This window comes from Poeciliopsis prolifica, unplaced genomic scaffold, assembly GCF_027474105.1.
Source record: "Poeciliopsis prolifica strain line A6 unplaced genomic scaffold, Auburn_PproV2 SCAFFOLD051, whole genome shotgun sequence".
In the NCBI taxonomy this organism is placed as follows: Eukaryota; Metazoa; Chordata; class Actinopteri; order Cyprinodontiformes; family Poeciliidae; genus Poeciliopsis; species Poeciliopsis prolifica.
Window position 1 is genome coordinate 2201571 of NW_026562426.1, and position 16323 is coordinate 2217893.

Genomic DNA, 16323 nt, shown 5'->3' on the forward strand with positions numbered 1-16323 from the left:
TCATTTTCTCCCTTTAACTGGTAGTAATGGCTTACATTTGTCTTTTCTTAAAGGAACTTTCATTTTCATCAGCTGATTTCATCGCACTTCATCTTCTGAGTCATGTTTGCTCCCATTACTTTTCCCCTATCGTTGCTTGTAGATTTCCTTTTTAGCCAACCCAGTTTTTCTCCTCCCACTTTGACATCTTTTCAAAATCTTCTTGTTCGTACCTGCTCTAGGTTTTGGACGGCTGACTAAACTTGTTTTGCAATAATCTGTTTTAGAGTTGGTAGTCTTCTATCATTCAGTCAGAAGTTGCAAAAAATCAACTAAATTATTCAACTCTTTGTCATGTTTATATAAGTCTCACATTTCTCTAGACAAAATTATCTCTTCATTGAGTTGCTGAATTTTATTTGAATTCAACTTAATATGTTATTGATAACTTTTTTGAAAGTGCATTTAATGTAAAAGTAAAACTCAACACACTTAACTTTTACACTATAAAGAGTTTATTTAAATCAAAAGGAAACAGGGGAGAATAACTAAAGTCACGTCATTAGAACACAGCCTGGAATCACACAAAAACAAACATGGACCTTCTTGTTCATGCACAATGATTCGAGATGTTACTTTTTAGTGCAACACATTACAGCTTTGAAAATAACGTGTTGGAATGGCCGAGATCAGTGACCCAGAAACCCACAGACAAAGCTATTTCACTACAGGTGTGTTTTTCAGTCTAGCTAAGTGGTTTCAGAAATCCTAACTTCCTACTGGCAGTATTAACATTGGCGCTGGACTCTAATGCATTTTCTGAAATAAGGTACAACTACATAGAAAACAAGAAAATAGCAAAGCCCAAAATAAGATGCTGAGTATGGTTAGTTTGAGAGGAGACTAACTGAGGTTCTCTGCTTGACCAGACTGCCTTTTGGCAGTCTGGTTGCAGCACTGAACTCCTTAAAAACTGATAAAAACAAACAAAAAGTCCCAGCTGTGAAAATTACCCAGTAATTTTGTGCTTGCAAACATGATTTTGCTTTGAGACTAGGTTGCATTACAACATGAAGACCTAAAGCTTCATCACGGTCAATGAAATCGGTATTTAAAAAATAACTTCATATCAAAGAGCCCCCTAATCAAATACAAGATTTTTTTTTTCCAAACTAAAACCCAACCCTCAACAAAAAACGAATTTAATCTCTGCACTCGTCTGATTTTGCACAACAATTTTGGTTGCACTCAGTACTTAAACTACATCCGCAGTTGTTAAAAATATGCGAACTTGACTATCACAATATACTAGCATGGACAAAACAGAATGGAAACGTAAAAATATTTGACCTTTACATATTCACCATGCACTATTTTATTTAAGGTGTATGATAATATATGCTAAACTTGTACAAGGACAAGTAACATGAATGGAACTAAAAACCTGCTTTTATACACTGGCTTAGTCATTGTAGAACTGTACAAATACAACAGATCAGTACAAAACTGAAAGGAAGTTATTTTACTGCACTGCAACATAACCTGGAAGGGGAACATAGCAGAATATTCCATATACTCCACTGAACAGAGATCTATTGACTGGCTAAATCTCTGTGCCCACTGTCTAGGCTGCCCACCCACACGTCATACACAACACAATTTATCCTGACTCAAACCATCAATTGAAACTCTCAGTGATTCCAGTGGCACTTGGGCTATTCTGCTTGCTTGATCGTTTTTCTGCTCCCACTCAGCTAAACCACACAAAGCTTAGTAAGTATATCGTGCCCGTTCAGCAACAGGATCCCGCAAATGCTCATAGGTACCACTTCTGGGAGTCACGGGCACCGGGGAAAGCCGCGATCGCTCAAATGCGTATCCAGCCGCGTCGCCGGCGACTCTTCGTATCGGACTCCGGTCACGTGCGTAGTATGTAGACACCGGGGCTGCTGGAGGAGGAGGAGGGAGGGGAGGACACACGTATGGATCAATGCTAGTGGGGGGAACCCGTTCCCTCACTGCTGTGGAGGCTGGCGTTGTTGGACCAGGCACGGGGACAACACGCCGGTCGTCATAATAAGTGCCTCCGTAAGTATTGGCCCTGTACTTCTCGTAGTAGTCCACGACCCCGTACGGATCCCTTTCGTCGTAGGGCGACCGTCGCACCGAATAGGCAGGTACCGCGCCATAGACCGAGGCGTTGCTCCTGTATGCCGACTCGCTGCCGTACATCCGAGCCACGGTATTATCAGCGACAGCGCTTATGCCGTAAGCTTGCGGTGGCCCATACCGCACTGCGTTCTCATAGCCCGTACCTCCTCTGTAACCCGCCATGCTGTTGGTTTGAGCGGAAACCCGGGAAAAAGCAGGACCATAGCTGCCATCATAATCCGGAGCTGCACTGAAGTCTGGAAAAGCCCTGCTGCGACCACGCCCGCCGAATCTCGAGGAATCAAATCCCTCAGAGTTTGGCTCTGAGCCATTTCTCTGGTAGCCATTTTGGTCTAGAGGGCATTCTTTGGACCAGTGGCCTTCCTGCCCGCAACGATAACAACCCGATCGTTCTCCCATTCCCGGCGCAGTACGCAGGCGGCTAGTTGATAGCTTCACGCTCATCAGTTTTCCTTAAAAAGAGAACACTCAATAAGGACTTGTTGCTGCAAACGATAGATTTAAATACAAGACATTTCCTGCTTCACATGTACAATAAAATGCAAGCACACCTCAAAAAGTGGTTTTAAAACACACCATCGTTAAAGCTGTAATCCGTAAATTTGAACACTTTATTTTTAATCTGCCTGGCTAGTAAACAAGGAAAAAATTTAAATTTCATTTTGACAATTTTGCCAAAAGTGGCTACTTTTGGCCAGGGAGACAAATTGGATATTAAGTCAAATCTTAAAGCCAGCATTGCAGAAAACCCTCCAACAAACTACCAGTGACATTACGGATAACAGCTTTAAAATAATGCTTCCTTTCCTCTTCATACTCACCTGAGCTGCATCTGGAACTTACCTGAAAACTAACAACATAACATTTTTGATGTTAGATAATTAATGTAAAATCCCCATCAACCCCAGCCCAAAGGTTCACCTTTAAAAGCTGTGTTGTCCAACTTATTAATAGCCTCCATGGCATCCTCCACTCGCTCCATGTGAACAAAAGCATAATTTTTAACAATGTCGCACTCCACCACAGAACCAAACTCTTCAAACTTGGCTCTTAACTCTTGATTGGTACAAGCGATGTTGCCGACATGGAGCTTGGTGGATCCTCTTGCCTTCCCTCGGCTCATTTCTACATTTAATGGTTGGCCATTAAGCTCGTACTGGTGCAGATTGCGTATGGCTTCTTCTGCTTCCGATTTGTCATCCATGTGCACAAAGCCGAAATTTTTCACAATCGAACATTCTGAAATCTTGCCATACTGGGAGAACAGAGAGCGGAGTTCATCTGATGTAGTGTCAGACGACAAGTTGCCGATGAATATTTTCACCATCTTGGATGCTCTCTGTCACTAGGAAACAGATAGAAAAAAGAAAAAAAAAACATTAATCCATAATCGACGTTTTCTTATTCGGAGAGAACATAAGTGGCATTCCCAAGAGCTCTAAAGGTTTCACAAAATTATCTCAACCAAAAACCATAATGAAGGTTCAATACATATAAATTCAACTTGGAACACAAAAAGCCACATTTCTGGTTACAAATTCAAATTAGTTCACATAAATGTTACAAGTTAGATAACACTACAACATCTCAGGTAACAGGTGTTGTACAGGACTACCACATCTGTAGTCGGGTTAAAATTTCTGACATCCATCCAGGCATAAAAAGAAGGAACACCAAACTGCCATTGAAACTGTTTTCTGTTACTAGGTTATTATATTGCTTTATAATTAGAATGCTGAGAAACAAAAAGTAAACAAAATGTTAGAAAATGCCTCCTAAAATAAAGGGTGAATAAACAACTGTGCTAATTACTAGTTCATTAGGTCATGTTTTCAAGTGGCTATATGCCAGCAGAGGTGGGTAATAACTACTTTACTCAGTTAAGTAGCTTTTCGGAGAGAAAAGACAAGTACTTTTAGTTGTTTTATGCACTGTATGTTTTACTTTTAGAATGGAAATAGAATAAAATGTCCTTCATTGTTTTACAGTGGGGAAATCCAGCTGTAACGGCAGCACCAAGGTATGTAGGTACCCACAAAAATCAAAGTGCTGAAACATATATACATGTATATAAAACACAAGATTAAGAAAAAAAATACTGCACAAGGTTACAAAATACTGTGCCAATATTACAGTGTGCTTTGATCAAGGGACTTGACTATATAAAATAATCTTGTTTTTGAAACGTACATAATATGTATGTATTGTTTCTTAACGGCTTTATTTGAGTTTTCTATTTTGTGAACTGAGCCTTTTGTACCATTTTGACCCACAAAGATAAAGTAAACACTACATTTTGTGTAGAGGGGGAGAAATTCTACTGTATTCGTTTTATATAAAAACTTTGGGAAACTTTACTCTGACCAAATTCCATTTGCATTTGTCTTATTTGCTGTATCAACTTTTATTGTAGTTTGTAAGACACCAGAATTTGCCCACAACTTTATATTTTGTCTCAATAAATCGGTTCAATATGACATGATCTTAAAAGTTACTCTTTGCACAAGTAGTATTAATTAAATACATTTAACTTTTCTAAGAATAATCTGGGGCGGTTGCTTTAGAACTTTATACTGGTATTGGAGTAAAATGTTGTGCTAATCTAACCACATCAACCTGCTTGAAAAGTCTGTACCCCCTCCAACACATGAGCCTTAATTTTCATTCTCGTATCATCTTAGGCAGGGGTCCCCAAAGTGGGTCCTGGAGGGCCGCCATCATGCATATTTTAGTTCTCTCCCTGATAGTACCAACAATCCTTCCAGCATGTCAATGTTCTTCTTAGGCCTCTAACGAGCCATCATTGGATCCAGGTGCATTAAATCAGAACTAAAAGATGCAGGATGTCGGCCCTCCAGGACCCACTTTGGGGACCCCTGATCTAGGGCTTTTTTTTTTCCTCAAACAAAATGATTTATTTTAAAATAAATCACCACATGATGCCTACGCAAACGGTTAGAAATGCTGCCTACTAATATTTTGTTGAGCGGAATAAACCATTCATGTAAAACACACGCAAAGTAATCCCTGTCCTGCCTTCCTTCCATCAGTGGACACGCAGGACAGTGCGGATTTGCAGCTAATAATTGGCTAACAGAACTGACCAAAACAACGTCGGCCTCACGATTAGCTTATCGGAATAGCAACACAGAACGATAAACGCAACTCCATGTTAAGCAGAGGCAGACAGTGGGACAAATGAACCATGTATGTTTTTCAGCGTGTACATTTCGAAGTCATGCTGAAGCTTTGCAGCTGGCCTATTGTGAGACGTTAGCATAAAAGCTAACGTCGGCGGTCCATCTACTTCTGAAAGGAATAGTGCGTTCAAAATAGTTTTAACACACGCAATGCAGTTGGTTGGTTTACAGAATAAGTTGAAGATAGAGCTCTTTAAGTTTCAAACGGATTCATACCTGTAAACTACGGCCTCTGTGTTGGACGTTTTCAGAAACGAAATGGCGACTGCAGCATTGACCGCCTGACGTCACACGGAACCGGAAAGACGTATGCTTCCGGGGAAGTAGAGTTGTTCCTTGTTCTGTACTTGGCTTTAGTGTCCTCCGAAAACCATTGTGGAAAAAATATATATATATAAATTTTTTTATGATATATATATATCAATATTTTTTATTGATATCCTCTTTGCATCATCACACCTTTTCTTCCAAATAAACGTCTGACATTACAGAATGCATAGCTTTACGGTGTTGGGACAGGAAATACAAGCGTTTGCACATCAAAAGTTTGACCGAGCCAAGATTAATCACCATGAAAGCCCCGCCTCGCTTATTGGCTGTTTTCGTTTTGTGACAAACTAAAGGCCTGTTTAGTTAAAAGTTCTTAAAAACAATGGGGTTGTTTGTAGATTTGACCAAATCTACAGCTATTTTAGATAAAAAGTAGAAAATATTTTCATGCTTGATTTAATCATCTTGCTGTTTAGATGGTGCAAAATCATCCATCCATGCATCCATCCATTTTCTAACACCCTTGTCTCCAGTGGGGTCGAAAGGTGCTTTCTCCAGCCAACGTTCCAACGTGCAAAATGCAGTAAGCAGTAAATGTTAGATTTGATTTTCAAAACTTTGCTAAAGGCTCGAAGTTTGTGAATGCCAATAACTTCTAATCCATCTCATCACAAACTTAAAAATATACAGAAGTGCCCATAGTAGTTAAATCCTTCCATAACGTCATTATGAGAGTCATGTCGTCAAACTGGGATCTCAGTCTTTCTATCGGAGAGCAGAGCCAAAACACCCAAATAACTGACTTTATTTAGTTAAAAAATAATAATTAAATGTGTATGTTGTTACCTTTTTGGCTAATATGGAATACTGCACACCTAACTAAAGAAAACAAAGGCACCCAAAGGAAAGCAATCTTAGTCTTGCAACACACACCTTGAAAAAAAAAGTGTTCATAAGCTATAAATTAGCACATGACAGATTTCCTCTTCCAAGCAAACGGTTCAGAGGGGAGGAAAGCCATTTCATTACACATGTGGGTGATGAAATGATGGCTGCTGCCATTTGTTCTTTTGTTACCACCACCTTTATCTAAACTGAGTCCAAATTAAAAACACTTCAAATGTGAAAAGGTTATTATAATTTGACTTCATAATCAAGTCATTGATATTTTTTGTTGTCTTTTTCATTTCTCCTAAGCGGTTCTCCAATTTGTGCAGAGAAAGTAATTTCTTCTTATGGATGCAAGTAAGCCAAACTGATCGCAAGTCAATGAATATTAAACTTTACATAAAAAAAAAGAAAAAGAAAAAAAAAAAAACTTAAGTCATCAATTAAGAACAAGCAAACAACAGAAAAAATATGGCTTGCATTACTGGCAACCAGTGAAATATTGTAAATTTTCATGACAAAAAACAAAAACAGTAAACATTGATTCAGCACATTTTTATATGACAACTTCCAAGCAAAATTTTTTTTTCTGATTTTAACAATTTGCTGTATGTATGGAACAAGAAAAAAAAAAGATTATAACTAAAAAAAAAATAGCTGAAAACTTGTCAAACTGCATTTTGTCAGTCATCCTTTTGTGAATGTGAACAATGGACTCTTCTGCAGGTAGCTGGCATCCCACTTCTAAACCAGATATCTTCTATGTTCATATCTGGACACTACATACAGTGATGGGACTGTAGAGGTTGAGGAAAGAGTGAAAAGAAATCCTGAAGATTCGACCTGGAAGAGAGTAAAGCATTTCCTTTTACAAACAAATCTTGTCAAGTACTCTTTGAAAAAAGGCTGGATAATGAACAAACATTAATTCTAAGATTCAAGTGCTTAATAAAAAGTTATGTTACAAGAAAATTAGGAGCTTATTTAAGCCAATACCTTGGTACCACTGCTTTAGTAAGGCGCGTATCGCTGTGCATAATGTTCTTTGGGCTGTGAAACAGAGTAGGAGCTTGTGGTAGTAGGTACTGGAGACAGCTGCTTTCGTTCGTAGTTGTAGGCCGCTGAGACACCCGGTACTCGTCTGATTGGGTTGTGTTCTGGTGTGTAGTATGCAGCGACTGATGAAGCTGGAGGCACCGGTCGGTGGTCATATGGATCCACACTGGGTGAGACCTTGGGAAGAGAGGAAGGGGGAGGTGGAGGGGGCGGAGGTGGGAGATAGGGCAAACGACGCTCTTCGAAATAGCTTGAGCCATAAGGCCGAGCTCTATACTTTTCATAGTAATCAGCACTGCTGTAGACACGGCTACGATCGTAGACATATGACCTGTCTGCATATGCGCCTGCAGCTCGGCTCGCATACCAATCCCCCAGCTGAGCGGCGTAGCCACGATTAGGCGGAGGAGGTGGCGGGGGAGGAGGAGGCGGCGGCGGCAACCCGCCAGCATAACTAGCTCGATTATACATAGAGTAATCAGCTGGTGGAGGTGCGGCCATGCCATATGAGGGCTCCCGGACGCTGCGAAATCTTGTGCCATCACCGTAGCTATCGTCCCGACCGACTTGACAGTCTTTCGACCAATGACCGTGTTTCCCGCAGACAAAGCAGCCGGTATGATCTCCCATTCCCGGGGCCGGGCGAAGCCGACTGGTGGACAGTCGGACGTTGATCAGCTTGCCTTGTAAGGAGAGAGAACAAACGCATGAGACCGAGAGGATCGACACGAATAGGGTCTTACCGACTAGAACATGGTGAAGGAATGTGACCGATAATGAATGCGAAGGAGAATCATTTGTAGAGCCAGCTTATGGTGATATTTTGTCAGCGAGCTGTCCCTATAACACTCCCAACAGGTCTTGCAGAAAATTCTGCAAAACCCATTGGTGAATAGCTGTAGTCCATGAGGTAATGCAACAAAAAGGATCCAACATTGGTATCAACTGACACAAAAGACAAGGAGCTTTTCCCTGCCAAATAGTTCACCTTTGAAGGCTGTGTTATCCATCTTATTGATGGCCTCCATGGCATCCGCCAGTTTCTCCATGTGAACAAAGGCATAATTTCTGACAATGTCACACTCGACCACCGGACCAAACTCCTCAAACTTGGCCCGAAGAATTTCACTTGTGACATCTTCACTGAGGTTGCCAACATGAAGTTTGGTGCTGGATTTGGATCTGCCTTTGCTCATCTCCACATTCATGCGCCAGCCGTTCAGGTCAGTCTGATGGAGGTTTTTGATGGCCTCCTCTGCCTCTGACAGGTTGTCCATGTGAACAAAGCCAAAGTTTTTCACAATATCACATTCCGAGACTTTGCCATACTTTTCAAAGAGTTCTCGCAGCTCCTTGGCAGTTGTTTCCGATGCAAGGTTGCCAATGAAGATTTTCACCATGATGACGTGTGAATTTCCTAGAAGAGTAATAAAAATATGTTATCTCCTGCTGAACAAAGATCCCAACATTAAGCATACCTAAAAGCCAATATTTGTTATTCACTCAAGTTCCAAAAGAAGGTGGAAATCACTGGACATCAGATATCATCCAGTCATATTTCACATTGCAACAAATTACAATATGAATATGGACAGAATAATTAACAAATGTACCTAATTATGGATCACAAGTCAGTCTCTCTGCTTAGTTCCAGCTTTAGAAGTAAATTGCATTATGTGCATATTGAGAAACAAACTTTCTGACAGAGGTTTGACAAGATGGTGGACCGAGCAGACATTCTTACCGTCTTTGAAAAAGTGAAGCTTTTACTTCTCACACTAATATTCAGGGTTATACTCTGATATTTCAATCAATTACAAAAATGATAAAGAAAAGGAGTGCAAATGTTTGAATGTTTGAATCTGCTACAAGATGACTTTTGTCCGTGGAAAAGAAGCTATACTCAGGAACCGACCAGATAAGGGCTCCCACAGAAGAAATGGAGTATACCAAGTGATCTCTCAAGTTAATATTGGCGACAATACATTTTCTAGGTTCCAGATTTGACATACAAGAGAAAAAAGTTGGAGGACATTAACTATTAGATTAAGGAAAACAGCTCAATGATCGACAGCCTTGCTCTGGCTCTAAAGTTAAATGCTGCTGAACTAAATGTCTGTCAGGTGAAAGTAGAAACTCTGAAGTGGTAAGGAGTCCGTTTTCCTCCATCAATTTTATCTGTTTACATGCACGCACTGCAGTTTACATAACCATAGGTATGTGTGACTGCAGCCAGTCATACATAATCAGACTGAAACTGATTAGTTGACTGAAACTGCAATCTGTACCTTTAAGGAAGGTACAGAAGAATAAAAAATTAAACTCTTGCTTCCGTCTTTGCCTCACTTGGTCACATCCCTAAGGTGAGCTAAGTGTGGCCCAGCGCTGGACAGTGAATGTATGTTCTATTTGTATGACATGCCTGCCTAGTAACATTTGGTCATTTTTTGGCTTTAAAAGCCTGTTTTCATGTATAACCACCTCTCATTACTACAAGGTCATTTACACTGAAGGGTCCTGAAACTGGTAAACAAACCTGGATGGTGGTGCACAGAGACGAAGATTAAAGAACTCCAACAGAAGGCCAGAGGCCCCACCATTTTCACCAAACTGTAAAGTACTTACATGACCACCCTTAAATTGGTGTGTTTGCTATTCCTGTAAAGCCTCAAGTATTTAGGGGTGATTATTTCCAAAGATCTCAAAACCAGAGAAAGTATCAAAGAAGGTTAAATCTCTGCTTAATGCTTGGTTAAGGGTTCATATATCTTAATTACAATCACAGAAGCTCTGTTACTGTTATTGGATTAAAAAAATAATATCTGTTCCACTGGGTGGGCAGACAAGCAGATTTGCTAATTTATGAAGCATTCAGCTCCAAATTCAATAAAGAAATATGCCAGATGTCTTTTTTCCCTGAACCTGAAGGCAGTACTAGAAGTGGCAAGAAATTTGGTGAAAGAAAATCTAAATGACAAGATGCTGATCCTGATCTACTTTCAGATGTTACAATTGGGTCTCAACTTCAAAGATGAAAATATTGAAACTGATTTCATAAGAGCTGCCATAACTTTAGAGCTCCCGACCTTGTCCTTAAAATGGAAATATTTTACGAAGGATTCCCCCGATTACATTACTGTAAAACTGAAAACCCACTACCTCTCTCCCAGATCTAGCACACGTCAAAATAAATTCGTTTTGTAATGCATTAAGACAAAATACACCGAATATATTTAACAATGTGAAAATGTAAACATGAGCTCAACCTCACGTCACGGAGCTAATTGCTAACGCCAATGTGCAACACCATTTCTTAAACGTTTCTACAATTACTACTAAAGTAATACCAACTCGAATGCAACAATACCAGTCCTCAAATAATTACAAATAATGTACAAGTAGTTAGAGCACAACAAATATTTCATTTAAGTATAATTTAATGAGTTATGTCACCAGGAAAGCGTGACTTCAGTGAGCTAATGGCTAGCTAACTTACTGGTTGGTGTGTTGTATTTCAGCTCATTCCCCCTCAACCATCTGTGTCAGCGCCACAATAACAGCAGCGCATCTCCACTCTCCACCCGAACATGTTTACCTCACGTTATAAGCTATAAACGTCTTACTCACCAATATATTGCGATGAAGGCCTTCTTACTAATGAATGGACAGCGAAATGGCGCTCCTGCGCTCGTCCAGACTTCTTCTTCAGTTTAAAACCATGGCTGCCATCAAGCTGTGAGCGCCATCATCGCCATCCACTGTTCAGAGGGAGAACGCAGCATGGAGTGTCATCATCCCGAGCCCCCGCGTCCCCTTCCTGTTGGGCAGTCTACACTCTACAGCACATGTGTCAAACTCAAGGCCCGGGGGCCAAATCTGGCCCGCCGTAGCTTTTTATGTGGCCCTCCACAGTGTAGACTAAACACTAAGCGTGATTAAATATTATATTATCAATCATATCAATGCAGTTTTTATCTGTTTACTGCCAATTTATATCAATCAATCCCTCCAGTTTCTTGAGAATTTAGTTGATGTATGATTATAGTCCATGATTTACACAGCGAGTAAATAAACAGTCTCATTTATTATTAGTTCCTGAAGGGACTGAAAAGATATTCAATAATATTATGTAATTTTAAGAATTCATTGACATATTAACAATTTGTGAACAGGTTTTATCAACACATTCTAGCACAACCGGCCCTTTAAGAGCCTTCGTGATCTTGATTTGGCCCAAAATGAAAATGAGTTTGACACACCTGCTCTACAGCCATCATTAAGTCAATCTTGTTGTAAGCTAAGCTCTACGCACGTAGTCAAAAACTCCAAATTTAAAATGGAATCAGCAGTTGATTTTAGTTCTCTAAAAAGTTTATTTTTTCTCTCTCTCTCATCCCTTGTACAAGTACGTACATAAAGCACCACTGTTGTTCTCATGTATGGGGTTTAGAGTATGCATAATCTTCTATGTTCATATCTGCACACCTATATAATTATTTGGTTGTTTTTTTTTTGATAATCATTAAGAATATTTAAATCAATAAGAGGACATGGATAAAAAACAAGTCCTGTAAGTGATTTTCACAACCATTCTCCTGTGTTCTCCAGAGTTCGGTCCTGTTTGATCTATTTGCTGTAGATTTGCAAAGCACTCCAGAAAAAAAAAGAAAGATACTGTAATTCAAATGAAGGTAATATTACTAAACTAAACTGGCTGGTGGTTAATACATTGCTGCTCTTTTCTTGTTTTCGCTTTGACTCTGGATTTTTTCATTTCGCATTGTCCACCTCTTATAATGCATATTTGAGAGAGAACTTGTCACACAGCACAGTTGATGGATCCTGTTCATTTACAGCTGCCATCTGTCTTCTTTAAGCATTACATTGGAATCTGATTGATGCAGCAAGATTTAAACCTTGGTGACAGAAGACAGATGCTGTTACTCTCCATGACTTTTGCACAATAAAGTTGAAAACTTCCCAACTCTCTTTAGTTGGTTCCAGTCTTGCCTGTCCCATCATGTCCCACAGGTTGGGACATGATGGGACATGAGCTGCAGTGTTGGCAGTTGTGACAAACCAGCTGAACCTACTGATTTCATATTTAATAAAATGTGTGTTGTTGAATATCCTTTTATATATTTTTTTATATATTATGTAATTTATTTATAAAAAAATAAGTAATAGAGGACATTAAAATCTTTAATTTTTTTCATATTAAAAATTATTTAAAATTAGAAATGCATTCTCAGTTGTTATATACATATATAGAGCAAAACATAAAAAAAATTCAAACTGGAATGCATACTGTCTCCCAATGTGTCTCAGAAAAAAGGGGGAGTTATTAATACAGCTTACAGTATAAATAACATAAATATCATTATACACAATCACAGACAACTGCAATGTAGTGGAATTGAGACTTTTAGTACACCTGAATTGTTCTTTCTATCAACAGTACTTTAATCAAAATAAATGCACATCTGTATTAAGAAGTCGGTTCCCTTCATTTCTGCTCATCTGGTCCCTTGCAAATCGTTTTAAATATATAATATAGATAAAACATATATATATATATCAGTTTTATATATAACTGATATATATCAGTTTTATATCAGATAAAAAACTGATATTTTATCAGTTTGCTGCTCTAAAACATCAAAGTATGAAAATACAAATAAGTAACTACTGCTGCTCATCAATCTGGATAAAAGTATGTTTGGTCTTTGCATAATTATTCAGAAAAGATGGAGCATGAAGTTTATGATACTAAAGAGGTTCATTCAGAGAAAGGCGCCAAGAGGCTCAGATGTCCAAACCACCTGGACTAACCTCTTTCAACGAAAGGCAGCAGCAGTTGACCTCTGACCTGATGGAGCTCTGCCTCTCAAGCTGACTCTGACCATGCGACAAAGAACTCCACTGCAGGCGTTTATATCCACGAAAGACTTCAATCTGATAAAATTATACGAAATGCTTGTGCAGCAGGATATGGCGTAGTACTTTGGCACTTTTCTTTATTTGTTGTCTTAAAGTTAACAGGGCACTGTTGATGGCAACTTTAAAGGTGTTAAAGTCTGCCAATGAGTCAACAGCAGGTTTTCATTTTGATAACATGATGGGCATGGCCAGAATCTGTTACGCACCAAGTTAGGACCTCTTTTCTAATCTGGACATAACAGGTCAGGAAACATGGACTCAGTTATAGAAACAGACTTCTAGGGTTTTGTTTTGTATTCTTTCCAAGCTTCTTTCTCTCCTCTCCTCTACTCTTCCTTTTCTGCTACCTTTCTTCCATTCTTTTCTATCTCCATGTTCGAATTGAAATAAACTCAAAGCATTTTCTAATAAACTTTGATATATATCTAATGGAGCGTTAAAGCAAAAATCCGCAACACTCCACTTGTGAAAGAAAAGAGAGAACTTGAGAGAGAGAGTGAAACAGTTTGTAGCCTCATCACTCCATCCCTGCTGACAGCGTCAACACCCTCTGGTTCTTCTCTAGTTATCCCAGCTCTTTATAAATGAAATAATCTGCATACCAGTCACTAGTTTCCATGTGGACCAAATTATATCTCAACTGAACCAATGTTACTTTGAGAAACTGGCTAGTTTTAGTGAACATTTTGATGTTACACATTAGGTTGTTAGGATTGTGGACAAACGCTGATTCAATTAAGCCCTTCAATAAAAATGTCAGCATATAGAAGGAACACATTAAAACTGAGAAATACTGAATCATTGCAGTTATTTTTGGTCTGACATGGAGACACTGAGGTCCATTTCAGTTTTACATAGGAAGCAGAACCATAGACTGCACCATTTGTTTAGCATTTCTCTGATAAAGGCGCAAATGTTTTCTTCACTCTCTGGATAAAGTGCCAATTCATCATACAACTAAACTCTCTTGTTACAAATAACAGGAGATTGTAGGTCACAGTGTCTAAAGGGGGGACTGAAAATATCCAACCCAGGTTTCTGGTGTAAGGTTCCATTTCCCCCTGTTGGGTTATGACTACAGTTGGCAAGATAGATCACAGTCTTTGCTGATGCCGCTTTAAATGCGCCATTCCTTAAACAAACTGACGAGTTGTACAACCGTTTCTTGGCAACATGCCTCTTGATGTGGGATGGGAGCTGTGTCCCTGCAGAAACTGCCAGTAGGAGTCTGCTGTGGGCCGATGGTGCTAAGGTCTTCTCCGCCTTCAGTGCAAAGGGAATCGCTTCTTAAACTTGAGCAGGTAGAACATCCTGGTTCTTTAAGAAATCAACCTGTTTTCCAGCTCAGTAGCTGCTTTCATGACCAGTCAAGATGTACAAGTTGCTCAGCGCTGAGGGGTCGTCTGTGGGCGTACTCTGAAGGATGATGTCTCTGTTTAGTGCAGGAGCAAAAGGAAAAAGGTCACAAAGTACACAAAACAAGGTCAGTTTGATAGTACTGCTCCTTATTTCTGCAAAACAACTGCTACGCAAAACTGGAATAAAAGTCACACTTTCACTGATAAAAGTATATTTCTAAAATATTTCCTGGAATCATTTTTATCTTATTTGTTAATATTAGAGTTGAGCAACATATCGCATCACGATCATTTCCTTAAAATCATGTCTGGATGCTCTGAATATTTCTAATATCTTTGACCATCTGGATGGATGAAAATCAAAAAAAAAATATTCCAGGAAGACACACTGGAAGAAATTAAACACTGACCTGCTTCGTGGAAAAAAATGTTTTCCAGAAGTTTAAACTTTACAAATCACTCAGCACCATTCCTATAACTAGGTCTGCAACTAACTATCAATTTAGAACTCAATTATTCTATTGACTATTTTGATGAATAATCAATTAATCGGACAAAGGATTGGAACATTCTGCAGATTTTTCAATTAACCACCTAAGCATATTTTATATAATATTGGAAATATGAAAAATACGAATAAATAATTACAAATTTTTATAAATTAAATGCAAAATATATGTATTTTTTGTACAGTTTTTGGTTTAATGTTATTGTTCTTTCAGCAAATGGTATTTTTTTAAAGTCTGTATACTCCAACTAACAATTGATCAATTCATAATTAGTTGACAATTATTTTAATAACTGATTCATCACAATTAATCTGATCAATTGTTTCAGGTATGAATACTCAGAACACGGAATGTTTGTTTTCTTTCGTTATCTCACCTGTTTGTTCCCAAAACTCGGAAAACTCGGCTCTCATCTGTGATTTCTTGTGTTACCTGCCGTTCAAAATGACATGACTCAGGTCTGTGAGTTCTGCCACACAACAGACAAAGGACTCAGCGTGACAGATGTGTCTATATTCACCTCATCCGAATGGAAACTCCTTCCTTTAAGGCCATGCTTCCAGAAAGCCAGCACACTGTCCTGTAAACAGACTGCCAGGATACGGAGCATTACTCAGCTGTCAGCACAGACAAGCCGAGCTTAGAGCGGGACTGAATGCTGCTGTTACCTAGTGTTTCAATTGGAAAGTCAAACATGATCTCAGCTGCTAGCTCTTTGGATGGAAGCCCTTTCAGGTCCACTATCTGTACTGCTTCTGCACAGTCAGCACCAGGACAGATCAGAGTTCATTACAAATCATCATGAAATGTGTTTTATTGATGACACTAGAGCAACTCACTTTCAGTCGTGATCAGAACTGTGTCTCTGTCCAGCTGGGTTACTTGTACAGCTCTGAGGGCGCCACCATCTGCAGAAAGACAACATCACTGCGGGCTTTGATCTGAGAGGCT

The 16323-nt window shown here is 39.2% G+C and overlaps 3 protein-coding genes across 5 annotated transcripts in view; all 3 read right to left on the reverse strand.

The window, feature by feature from the left end:
- Positions 1–471: 471 nt before the first annotated feature.
- Positions 472–5649, reverse strand: LOC129378397 (RNA-binding protein 4.1-like). Its single transcript, XM_055058758.1, has 3 exons — positions 5568–5649; positions 3073–3496; positions 472–2603 (listed from the first exon to the last, which is right to left on the reverse strand). Exons 2-3 carry the CDS (start codon positions 3476–3478, stop codon positions 1750–1752), a joined length of 1260 nt encoding a protein of 419 aa, XP_054914733.1. The 5' UTR covers positions 3479–3496; positions 5568–5649; the 3' UTR covers positions 472–1749.
- A 1400-nt stretch (positions 5650–7049) lies between these two features.
- Positions 7050–11348, reverse strand: LOC129378398 (RNA-binding protein 4.1-like). Its single transcript, XM_055058760.1, has 4 exons — positions 11193–11348; positions 8554–8982; positions 7506–8248; positions 7050–7352 (listed from the first exon to the last, which is right to left on the reverse strand). The coding sequence occupies exons 2-3, from the start codon at positions 8963–8965 to the stop codon at positions 7521–7523; spliced, it is 1140 nt and encodes a 379-aa protein (XP_054914735.1). The 5' UTR covers positions 8966–8982; positions 11193–11348; the 3' UTR covers positions 7050–7352; positions 7506–7520.
- A 1401-nt stretch (positions 11349–12749) lies between these two features.
- The window catches only part of map4k2 (mitogen-activated protein kinase kinase kinase kinase 2), a 29010-nt gene continuing 25436 nt past the window's right edge, over positions 12750–16323 (reverse strand). For all 3 annotated transcript variants that reach the window (XM_055058750.1, XM_055058751.1, XM_055058749.1), the window contains 5 exons: positions 16212–16280; positions 16041–16127; positions 15893–15963; positions 15749–15804; positions 12750–14937 (listed from right to left, as the gene is read on the reverse strand). In XM_055058750.1, coding sequence (XP_054914725.1) covers positions 14850–14937; positions 15749–15804; positions 15893–15963; positions 16041–16127; positions 16212–16280 — 371 coding nt within the window. In that variant the 3' untranslated portion in view covers positions 12750–14849. The remainder of the gene's footprint in view (positions 14938–15748; positions 15805–15892; positions 15964–16040; positions 16128–16211; positions 16281–16323) is intronic.

Coding starts and splice junctions, on each gene's coding strand:
- LOC129378398 (XM_055058760.1), bottom strand. CDS start 8,965: ATGGTGAAAATCTTCATTGGCAACCTTGCATCGGAAACAACTGCCAAG. Junction 8,249..8,553: donor GGATAACACAGCCTTCAAAG/GTGAACTATTTG, acceptor TCTCCTTACAAG/GCAAGCTGATCAACGTCCGA.
- LOC129378397 (XM_055058758.1), bottom strand. CDS start 3,478: ATGGTGAAAATATTCATCGGCAACTTGTCGTCTGACACTACATCAGAT. Junction 2,604..3,072: donor GGACAACACAGCTTTTAAAG/GTGAACCTTTGG, acceptor TCTCTTTTTAAG/GAAAACTGATGAGCGTGAAG.